Raw genomic sequence first — 12,132 nt, 5'->3', positions numbered from 1 at the left:
GTGCGTCAAAACTTTCAGACGTTCTGCCCCGCCTGCTATTTAGGTCTATTTAGAAAGCACCTGTGCTTTCCAGATAATATTTACAATACGAAAACTGCAAAACAACTAGGGATTCTGTGGGTAGGTGGTAAACAAGCCTATCAAACCAGATTGTAGCCATGTTAACAAAACCTTTGGCTTGAGGACCGGCTCTGGGCCTTGTTTTTCACCTGCCTGAGCTGGCACGAGCTTAAGGTAACGTGGAGAGTTTCACCGTCCTCTGATGGATCACTGTATCCCATTCACTGTGTCTCTCACAAGCCACCAGGTGCTGGGATATGCTTAATAGAGCCACCATTACACATCTTGTTTGTTTGTCTCTTGACTTTTTTTTTTTTTTTAAGATTTTGTTTATTTATTTGGCAGAGAAAGAGAGAGCACAAGCAGGGGGAGTGGCAGGCAGAGGGAAAGGGAGAAGCAGGGTCCCCACCGAGCAGGGAGCCCGATCCCAGGACCCTGGGATCATGATCTGAGCTGAAGGCAGATGCTTAACCAACTGAGCCAGCCGGGCGCCCCTGTCTCTTGACTCTTGGTGTGACTTCCTGTGATACTTTTGACCTGTCAGTGGGCCTCGGCTGTCTCAGCCCAGATGGGGGTGGTAACAAGAAGCTGTGCCTCATGGAGTGAATGAGACAAGGGCGGTGAAATCTCTCGGTCAGTTGTAACGTGGCCCTTTGTGAGCCATTTGCCATCTGTCTGAGCCTCTCATTTTATCATTTATAACATGGGAATGACTGGACTAGGTCATTTCTAGACTCTCTTCTCATGAACTGGTAAATATTAAACATTTTACAATGTGCAAGGAACTGAACTAGAAACTGAAAAAACCGAGGCAAAGGAGGTACAAAGGTTATCCTCAGGTTGTTCCTAATCCGGCAGGTAAGCAAGCAACTGGAGTTTCTTATGGTTCTGGGGGAGCCAGAGAGGGAAGGAAATCAAGGAAGGCTTCCTGTACTTGGAGTCTTCCAACTTGAAGGTTCCAAGATTCTTTTTTTTTTTTTTAAAGATTTTATTTATTTATTTGACAGAGATCATAAGTAGGCAGAGAGGCAGGCAGAGAGAGAGGAAGGGAAGCAGGCTCCCCAGTGAGCAGGGAGCCCGATGCGGGCCTTGATCCCAGGACCCTGAGATCGTGACCTGAACCAAAGGCAGAGGCTTTAACCCACTGAGCCACCCAGGCGCCCCAGTTCCAAGATTCTTAAGGTGGTGAGATGATGATGATAATGATGATGATGACGATGATGTTGATGATGATGATGATAATGACAGTGATCATTTCATGAACACTGGAAGCCAGTACCTGGTGGGAAAGTGACTCCAGGAGAATGCAGATTATGGCCCAAGGAAAAAGGGGCTGTTGGTCAGGAAACATGAGTTCCAGGTCTGTCTTTTCCCAAGTCTCCACCTAACCTTCAGTGAGTCCCTTCCTTCTAAAGGCCCTGATAAGGAAACAGGTTTTATTGAAAGCCAAACGAGAAAGGATTCAAAGTTTTTAAGCAGAGAAGTTACTGTACACAGCCTGAGTTTCGAAAAATTACTCAGGCCACTTTGTAGAGGATGAGTTGGAGGAAGAAGCCTAGAATCTAAAAATGAGATCAGATTTGATGCTTTAATGCGGGTAAACTGAACTAATTGGGTAGAGATCAAGTTCAGTGCGGTTTAAATCAGGTTGGCAACTCTCAGCAACAATTCGGGCTCCTCACGTGGAAATGAGCAAAATCCCAACACAAGACATACAACTCTAACTCTGGAAGGATATTCTCGCTACATTCTTTCATGAGGTTCTTCAAGGAATAAAAAAAAATAATTCACTAATTTTTAAGAGTCATTTTTATTTTCTTTTTAATTATTTCCTGATTGCTAATGCCTTGTTTTTCTTCCATCTGGCACGCTGCACTCAACAAATATTGATAGGGCACCTACAGCTAGAAATGTTAAGAAAGATAAGGTCCAACCGTTGACCGACATTTTCCTTTACCGAGGAATTAATCTGGAAGCAAAGAAGGGTAATAAGAGATAAAGTAAGGGGACTATAGTACGGGGAACTAATTCCCCGGCAGGGCCCTCCAGGCCATGTGTCATCTGTCCTCTCCAGGTATCATCTGACTTTGGTCTACTTCTCTAGAATCTGTTCCTGCCACTCTCCACACTGTCTCTCACTCAGATTCATTGGTCTACCCTAGGTCCTTCCAACAAGCTCTCTCTTTCTTGTAGTCTTCTCCCCTTTTTTTCCTGCCCAAACATAATTTCTCAGGGACACATTCTTCGATTCCTTCCAGATTAATTCAGGTTCCTGGAAAGAATCCTTCCTCTATCCCTCTGTCCTTCTCTGACCTGCACTCCATGGCCTTTCTCCCCATACAGTCATGAGCCCCCTGAGATAAAGACCACGTCTGTCTGGTCCACCATTGCAGCCAGTGTAGACTATGTCAGTTGCTGGCACAGAGGATGCCCTCCATAAACATTTGTAAAAAAGACGGACAAAAATCATATGGAGTGGTAAACAATATGCCATGAAAATCCCAAGGAGAGAGAAATGATGATAGCCAGAGGAAACAGACTAAGACTTCATAAAAGTTTCATAGCATTTGAGCTTGTACTAAAGAGCAGAGAGTGTTTGGGCAGGACCGGATGGTTCGGGGGTAGGGCAACAGCATAAGCAAAGGTCCAGAGGCCAGAAAGCAAAACGTGTGAACATTAAAACCAAATGGGACCTTGGAATTTACCAAAGTAACTCCCTCCCCACTTCCATTGGCATATGACTTTTTTCCACCCATGTTTTCACTTTGTTGAGACTGCATCCCAACAAACAGATGGACTTTAATGCGTTTGAACCCTCTCTGGGGGGAAAAAAATATCAGGTGACTGAGACCAAACAAGTAATGACTTACCTGGAATGCAAAGAAGTCCTCTGCAGGGGCGTTCATGATGTTGCAAATCTGAAAGCCGTGAAGAGGAATACTGAAGCCGTGATTAGACTCGACAACATACCCAGTGAGCCCTGCGTGCTATCTTCAGAAACACTACGTCCTTGCCCAAGGCGTTCACATTCTTTTCCTCAGGTAGACATGCTCAAGATGGTTTTCAATGATTAACTGAGTCTACTGGACAGAAAAGCTACCTTATAAACATTATTTCTTGCCATTTGCTTCACTCCTTAGTCATTTCTAAGCTTTGAAAAAATCAAGGCTACAATTTGTTATTTTTAATTGCTATATTGTATCTTATTTTGTTGTGTCTTGTTGACTATTTGGGTTGTATCCAATTTTCGTCATTGTTGGTGTAAATAATGCCACTCTAAGCATCTTTAAATCAATTACATTTAGGTTTGGTATTGCTTGTTTTTTAAGGAAGGAGTTTTTTCTTGGGGTATAAACTCCAAAATAGAATGAGAAATAAAAGGTATTGTAGCTCTGGTTTTATATTGCAAGATTCCTCTCCTAAAAACTGAACCAGTATACCCTATCATACATATGGGACTTATCTGATCACTCCAGAGCCCTGCCCATGGGGCCACTGTGTACAGTTGCATAGTGTTTGTACTGCATAAAAAGCATCTCACTGAAGGGCTGATGGGGAGCTGAAATACAGCCTGTTCTTGACTTGCAGAACCAGGATCCCAGTCTTTCTCTTTTGGTCCATGAGAGGGGTACTTTTTTTCTAGTTCTCAAAAAGGCACCCTATGGGCTTGCAGGAACCCTGACTGTCCCATTGGCCCTGACCATCCTGTGGTCTCAGGGGGTGAGCTATCTCTGCTCCTGTTCCAGAACTGCTTGCCTACTGCACCATCCCTCTGGCCTCTCTTTGGACCAGTTCCATCAGTTGCCATTGTTCCCTTCTGATCTCTGCAACGTCTCTGAGGGCTCTTTGCCCTCAGCCGTGATCTTGCTTCAGTCTCTCCCATCCTGGAAAATGAAGTCATCTCTGGACCCAAACATGGTCCCACTAGCAACCATCCAGGCTTTCTCTTCTTCTCTTTTGCGATTTTCTATCTCCTCATTACTCAGGAACACCTCGGCAGACCACATGCTGGTCTCTACCTCACCTCACCACCAAATCTACTCTCCGTTGGGATCTTATTGATCTAATTGCCAATGATCCAATTGCCAAACTCAATAGAGTTTTCAGTTCTTATCTAGATACCTCTGAGCCCTCCTTCTATTCTTCCCTCACATACTCCTCTTTCTCTACCCAATCTTAAAATGTTGGCATCCAACAATATCCCACCCCAGGTCCCTCTCACTCTCCCTGGTGACTTCATTCACACAGAGTTTCAAGTGTCTTCTAGTCCCGATGTCTTCCCAATCCCCATCTCCGTCCCTCCTCTCTCTCCACACCTCCAGAGTCATCTCTTCATCTGCCTACTGGACATTTCTCTGTTGAAAAATCTCTTAGGGTCACCTTTTCTGAAACTGACCTCCTCATCTCACAGCCAAAGCCGGTTTCAGCTCTATTCATCCAAGCCAGAAGCCCAAAATGGGCTCTGATACTTCTTTCTCCCCATTCTCTGCTCACAATCGCAAAGTTCTGCCCCTTTTACCCTCCTGGGGTTAGATCTGATCCCTGATCTCCCTCTCTCCATCTCATCTCTGTCAGACTTGTGTGAGTATCACGTGAGCAATATATTTACCGTGTGGCTCCTAGGCACTCAATGGCTGTTTGCCATAATGATAGTACTCTCTACTGCCTGCTCCTTTGTTGAGATGCTCCTCTTCTCTTGCTTGTAAGGATGTACTTTTTGCTCTGCCCCTTAATCCCTTCAGATCTCTCAGAGTTATCTTTTTAAAAAGAAAACTGACTCTGCCAATCTCCTGCTTAAAAACTCTTTGCCTATAGATTAAAGTCCCACCCCTGGGGCCTGGGATCCAAGGCCATATTTATCTTGCGCTCCCCTTCCCCTCAAGCCTCATCTCTTGACCTCTTCCTGTCTCAAACCTAATATTCCAGCAACACTGGACTGCACGTACCATGCCATTCAAACCTCCAGGCCTGCATTTGCTCAAGTTGTTGCCTCCACCAGGAATCCCCTTTCCTGCTCCCAACGGCCTAATACCTATTTATTTAATACTCAACTAAGACCAACACTCTCGGAAGAAAAGCCTGACTGAGACGCCTCCTACTCTGTGTTCCAAGAATATGCCATGTATATCTCTCTTGTGCCCTTATCACATTGGAGTATAAGACTCTGTTTAAAATATCTCCCCATTTGATTATGAGCTTCAGAACAGAAAGTGTATCTGATGCATCTATCTTTCTATTCACAAAGCCAACAGTGCCTGGTACCCAGAAAATCTTCACTATATAAACTTCTTGCTATGTGAGCTGCATTGAATAGTGTGTGCCTGGAGAAGGATAAAGGGGTGACCAGGCTCAAATATGGGGGTGATGTGCAGCTAACAGACAAGACCCTTCTCTCTAGGGCAGGGGATGCTTACTCCATTTTTGACCTCGAGTGGGTGGGGCATGGTGGGAGAGGGAGATTTGAGTTCTGCTGTACATGGTACAGCTGGAAACATGGCAGGGATGAGGGGTAGGGAATGGCAACAAAGTCTCTGGAATGAGAGGCTGGGACTTGGTCTGTGGTGAGCCTGGAGGACCAGTCTGCCATGCTTTTGCCCCTGACATATGAGCAAGTATCTTGTCAGTAAGACAAGTTGTCAGTAAGACTAAGCAGCTTCCCATCTAAGGATTATTTCTCTGTGTATTTCATATTTCCTCAAATGTCAATTCTCTGTCCATGTCCTTGGACCAAGTGTCAAGTGAGTTGAGAAATGAGAGAATCAGGCTTTTAGAGACCCACACTTCCCATCGTGTTTCCCGCTCTCTCGATCTGAAATCCTTTCACTCTTCCAACTGGTCCAAGACTCTCCCCCTTCCAAGTTGTATTACTTACCAGGCCATTCTGGGCAACATAAGTGGGCAGACCACTTACTAAAGCCCAATGATCAGGAGGTGGATTCCTGTAAAGGCCAAAGACAACTGGTAACTTTTCATATAGGGACAGCTGGACTAAAACCTTGAATCTAGGTCTTTGCCCCCCTCTACTCTCTCTTGGCTCTCAACTCCTGCTTCTAAACACTATGCCTGAAGGAGCCCCAAATCTTCTGTAAGCATCTTAATGTTTCAAATTTAGAAGAGGAAAAAAAAGCATGGTGAATACATTTTACGATGGCACACTGAGTTTGATTTTCCAAGTGAAGGGACAACATTCATTCAACCATTGTCATTGATTGCTGAGCAAAAGCAGACACAATCCTTTCCCTCCATTAATACTTACATGAGAGAGGTAGCTTAATTCCACAGAGAGAGAGAGAGGAAAGACATCTATGGTGAACTCCAACAATGTACTGAGCACTAAGCTGGGGCTTTACATATTTATTCATCCCTCACAATAATAGTACAATTTTTGATATTATTATCTTTTATTTATTGTAAGATTATACTTGTTTTTTGTGAGAAAAGATAGAAATGTGGAAAATGCGTTAAGATCTTCATGAACCATTCATTTGTCTTTTTCTATGTTATTAATTTCTGGGCTTATGTTTATTCTTTTCTTTGGGCTTTTTTTTTTCCAGTTTGTGGTTAATTTCTTGAGATGTTGTGATGGTAGACAGCTCCTATCTGCCCCTCCAGATCCATTCTCAAACCCTCTCCTCCCCGTCTGTATGGACTACATCAATGGGGCCTTTGGTCTTCTAGCTTTCCTAGTTGCCTATGAAGATTATTCTAATTAGTTTTTTGTTACTGGTTTCTAGGATACTTACATTGTGATCAGGGGACATTCCAAGTATTATTTCAGTCTTTTGAAATATATGAAGTTTACTTTGTGGCCCATTATATCACCAATTATTATAAGTGTTGTATGTATGCTTAAAAAGACAGTGTCCTCTGGTTTGGGGGATGGGGTGCCATAGTCTCTCTATAGCTATTAGATTAAGTTTAATTGTGTTATTCAAGTATTCTATATTCTGTTTTAGTCTGCTCCTCCTATCAACTAGCAAACATGGATCTGCCTATATCTTATATTGCCATCAGCTTTTGCCTTTTTTTTTTTTTGAGGCAATGTTATGAAGTATATACAAATTTAGAATTGTAACATCTTCCTGTAAAGCCAGGTGAATTAGCCCCTTTATTATTAAGAAGTGACTGTATCTCTTCTTGTGTTCTTTATCATATTGTCTAATTTTATCTGATATTAATATAGTTATTTTAGTTTTTTCTATTAGCATTTGCATGGTATACATATTTTTCATTCTTTTACTGTCAACCTCTCTGTATTCTTATCTTTTAGATGGGTCTCTTATGAAGAGGAGGTACAGTGTTTCTTCATACCTAGAAAGTCAACTGTTCCTTGACAGATCATTTCCTACATGTAACTATAAAGATAAAATGCTGCCAGTTCATCTGTAACACAATGTTTTTTGAAGTTGTAATTATTACTCTATTAATAGCAAGAGCTCTTTTAGAATACAGAAATAGATTTTTATATTCCACAATTTTCCTATCTTTTTGTGCCATTCAAAGCAGCTTTTTGTTTCAGTGCTGCATTATGGTATATGATCTCTTCAAGTTACTTTAAAGAAAAAGATTATTTATCTGAGAAAGAGAGAGAGTGCAGAGAGGAGAGGCAGGGAGAGCACAGTAAAGGGAGAGGGAAAGTTTTAAGCAGGCTCTGAGCTGATCAAGGAGCCCCATGTGGGGCTCATGATCCTGAGATCACAACCTGAGCCAAAACCAAGAGTTGGAGGCTTAACTGACTGTTCCACCCAGATACCCCTCTTTAAGTTACTTTATATGGCAGTTAAATTCCATGTGGGTACAACCAAGAGTGGACATAACTCAACTGAAGTCCTAACAATATGAATGGTCATGACCAAGTTCATGCGTAGACAGGCCATAATACCTACATCATGACTGCCATCTGGCTGACAGCGATCATACAGAGTCATTGATTCTATTCCAGAAGTGTCAAAACTCAGAAAACTATGCATCTTAGAATCAATGAAATGTGATAGATTTCTTTGTTTTCCAGGCTGACAATCTCTGCCATTTAACTGGCACATTTAGTGGATTTACATTTGAAGTAATTATCAATATATTTTGGTTTAGATATTACCTTAATGTCCACTTTTTATTTTTTCTACCTGCTCTATGTTCTTTCTAAACCTTACTTTGTCTTCTTTTGGTCTGACTAACCATTTATTTACCATTCAGTTTTCCCCTCTTCTCGTTCAGATGGCATGTACTTTGACAGTCATTTACCAGAGTTTCGAATATTCTGGCTCTCACTCCTGGCCCATGAGAGGGTTGGAGTCTCTGCCCCCTTGAGGTTGGTTGCGGCCATATACTGACTCTGGCCCATGAAATGTGAGAAGAAGTGAAGAGCGCCACCTCCGGAGGGATGTTTAAGAGCCAGTGCGTGCTTTGTCGTGTTCTCGCTTCCCTCCTGCAAGATTCGAAATGGTGGCTGCTCTGTCAGCTGTGGTCCCTGCCTGGCTACAGCCCATACAGGATCCTCTGGCCACACCCACCAACCAGCAATTTACATGGAGTGGGATGATAAATAAATTTTTACTGTTTATACCATGTAGGTCTTAAAGTTTTGTACCATAATACAGCCTGGCCTATTTTAGCTGATAGAAAAATTGCTATCAGGAACAGGGTATTGCCATAACAAAGAACCTAAAATAGGTGACATCTCTTCGGGTCTGTGTGGAAGGTAGCAAAGTGAGTATTATCAGAAGCTAGAAGGATGTGATGCTTGATGAACAGTGGTAAAACACTGCGGAAAACTGTGACCTGTAGTAACTCATAACACAGATAAGGAGTTTAATAAACTTATATCTCTAGAAAAGAAGTTAGAATGGTTAAAGATTATGCATTTGACAAGGTTTAAAAAAAAAACATGGATGCCTCAGTGGCTCAGTTGGTTAGGTGTCTGACTCTTGATCTCAGCTCAGGTCTTGATCTCAGGGTCATGAGTTTAAGCCCTGAGTTGAGCTCCATGCTGGGTATGCAGCCTAACGAAAAAGGAAGGAAGGAAGGAAGGAAGGAAGGAAGGAAGGAAGGAAGGAAGGAAATAAATGAGGGATAAGCTTAGAAAAGAATCAGTTTTCATGCAAAAAGGAATGAACAGAGAGAACCCAGAAGCTCAGGACCTTGAAGCAACTTCTCATCCCCAACCAGTTACAGATAAACCTGTGAACTGGGTTATGGATTATTATCATTATTATCATTCAGTCTGGTGATGACCAAGATCAACTCCCATTGTGGCCTCTCATACCCACTGTTTAAAGATTCAGGTGACTCATGGTAAATCCCAGAGTCTGATTTTGGACTGGAGGTGTCTGGAATTCAGTTAAGAAACCCAGTTTCCAAAAGAAACTGTGAGCGTGCCTCTTAGCACAGAGAGGATTCAAATAGATAACAAGACAACTAGGTTTCTGACAGTCATCTACCGACCCCCAAAAGTACAAAAAGGTATAAGCTTCTGCTAAAGTAGGTTCTTGACTGTTGGACTCTTAAAATGGCCTTTGAGTCCTTACCACCTACAGGGAGGTAGAAGCCTCGCGCTCTGGGAGTTCTTTCCTTTCAAGATCCTCCGTGGTCCAGTAAGAAGAGAATGAGCTTTCCTTGTGCCAGCTTCTTGCCTTTGCCTCACCCCTAGATGTGCCTTCACAGGAAACCACTGGAAAGCCCTGATCAGAACCCACGGTCTCATTCTGTAGATGGGGAACTGAGGCCTGGGACTGGGACTCACAGCTGCTGACTCAACATCTAGCCTCTCTTCCCAGCCCCTGTGGTCTTTCAACTCTTTCATGCTGCCTCCTTACTGCTCCCCCTGTCTCTGACCAAGTGTGTGGCCTTCTTGGGTTTGCTTAGTGTTGATCTTGGAATGAATATCAGTGGACGCTGGTAACATGCTCACCAGTCAATATGTTTTGAGGAGAAACTTACGGGATTACTTTGATGTCTTCTTTGCCATGTAGGATGTAGTCAATGACCTTGTAAAAGTTGATTTCCTAGGCAAAAGAGATAAAGAAATCTGTAACTTGAGGGCCAGAGACACAATTTCAGCATGAGGGTATCCACGACACGGGGCTTGTTCTCTACTGAGTACCCTGTTGTTTTCCAGAAACACCAGCCTGGCCCTCTAAGGGCATAATCCGGCTGCTTCTGGAGCTCACTGTCCTCAGCTGACTCATGATTCAGCATGCTTAACCTTCAAACCAGCTGATGGTGGCCAGGCAGGGGGTGGGATCTTGGAAAGAAGGATAGGAAGTGTTTCAAGGGGAGCTGGGGGGTTGAGTACAAGGAGAAAGAGAGAAAGACTGCTTTCTGGAGTCCAGGGAGAGAGGGAGGTGGAAAGGAGACTCCTGTCCCATTTAGAGCTGTGGTCAACTCAGCCCTCCCTGCAGGGCTCAGCTCCATGGTCCCAGCCCCCTTTTCTCCTTGACTCCCATCACTCAGCTGTGCTCTTTGCTGTGTCAGCCCCTCCAGACCTGTCTTCCCAATCTTACTTCATTCCTCCAACTCACTTTCCACCTCTTCCATCCTTCCCACCTCCTTGCACAATGAAAAGTCCCATCTCTAAAGTAGATCTGTTCAGTTACCTGACTTCCTAACGTGTAGTGGGATGTTGGCAGTGGGATATTGGATATCCCCCTAGCTCTCCAGGGAAAATCTGATCACCTTACTAGAGCCTCTGAACACCCCCTGTGATGGGCAGGTTAGAAACCATTTTACAAATGGGAAAAAATGAAGCCCAGAGAGAAGAAGGAAGGGACTCATTTATAGCAGACAGTGAGCCAGGATCAGAAGCAAAGTCCTTGACCCCTACTCTCAGGGATCTTTCTGTGATGCCACTTAAGGTTAATCTTATATTAACCTAAGATAGTGTTTTATTCTCTGCATCACTCTCACCCAGAACAGGGCTATCTGAAGCATGGACCCTGGACTGGGGCTATCAGCAAACAATTTGGTACCATTCCATGGTGAGATAAAAACAGGAATGGAAAATCAGTGTTTAGAAACTTGTATGTAGCAGTTTGAGCTACATTAGGTCTGTTGAGTCTAACAAAAAAGGGGAAGGGGATTTACATTTTGTATGTCTTTGAAACTTTTAATTTTTCTAGTTGTATAGTGTTATCGCATTTTGAAAAGCCTTGGTCCAAAGTGGATTGGAAATTCAAACAAACCAACCAACAAAACTGTTCCTTGAGTGCGGTATTTGGGAAATATTGCTCTAGAGATGTAAATCTTGGACTCCTGACTCACAACCTCCACAGAGAGAAACTCCTGATCCAGTCAAAGGTGTCTGAACGTCCATTTGGTTGCAGGTGATCATGACTTTCTTCAGGTTCCCGAAGGAGAGGCTCTTCTCCTTCTCACTAGCAGCCACTGTGACTCATGCTCTAGTCTTGGTTTTACTATGTGCACTCTTAGGGGCTCAGTTTCCCCAGCTGGAAAAGCCAGTGGTGTGTTTGTTTGAGATGCCCAAATGGGGGCAGAGCTGGGCACATGGAGATCCTGCGTTTCCCTTTGTTATCTCTTACTGCCTTTCCTGTCCTTCTGCTTTCCTCAGTAGTCCCTGGCCAAAGCAAGCACCGTGGACATGAAGGGTGGACAATCACCGTGGACAATCAGAAAATTTTAAAACCTAAATTAGATAACCCCCAAAGTTCTTCCCAGCTACGATTCTAAGATTGTGGTTGGATAGTTAGCCATATCCCTCATAGATTAAAACACGTATCTTCTTTGAGCCAGCAATTCTATGCGTGGTCATGAATCCTAGAGACACATTTCTAAATGTGGGGAAAAGCATCCTTTGCCCCAGCCAGGGGTCTCTGAAGTCTGAAGACAACATAATGTTGTCATCAGGAGAATGGCTGCCCAGTGCCTGCATCTAGGGGACACTCTGCATGTCTCCGGAACAATGTAGCTGTATCCGTGCTCATAGCGGAAGATACCAAAGAGGAGTCAAGCTGGGAAAGTAAGGCACAAAACAGAAGCATCCCATTTGTTGAGGGTGATGCTGGTGGTAGAATTCTAGGAATATGTGGGCATCTGTAGATGTTTCTGGAAGGATCTAGA

At 43.5% G+C, this 12,132-nt stretch overlaps 1 protein-coding gene across 2 annotated transcripts in view; it reads right to left on the bottom strand.

Moving 5' to 3' along the window:
• Nucleotides 1-12,132, bottom strand: part of PDE6A (phosphodiesterase 6A) — a gene marked incomplete at its 5' end in the record, with an annotated part of 56,946 nt that overhangs the window by 26,056 nt on the left and 18,758 nt on the right. For both annotated transcript variants that reach the window (XM_080804648.1, XM_080804649.1), the window contains 3 exons: nucleotides 2,931-2,978; nucleotides 5,933-5,999; nucleotides 9,997-10,061. In XM_080804648.1, the coding sequence (XP_080660774.1) occupies nucleotides 2,931-2,978; nucleotides 5,933-5,999; nucleotides 9,997-10,061 (180 nt within the window). The remainder of the gene's footprint in view (nucleotides 1-2,930; nucleotides 2,979-5,932; nucleotides 6,000-9,996; nucleotides 10,062-12,132) is intronic.

The sequence above is a fragment of the Martes martes genome (assembly GCF_963455335.1).
Source record: "Martes martes genome assembly, chromosome: 5".
Lineage (NCBI taxonomy): Eukaryota > Metazoa > Chordata > Mammalia > Carnivora > Mustelidae > Martes > Martes martes.
The sequence above is the reverse complement of the archived record's forward strand: the minus strand, read 5'-3'. Positions and strand labels throughout refer to the sequence as shown.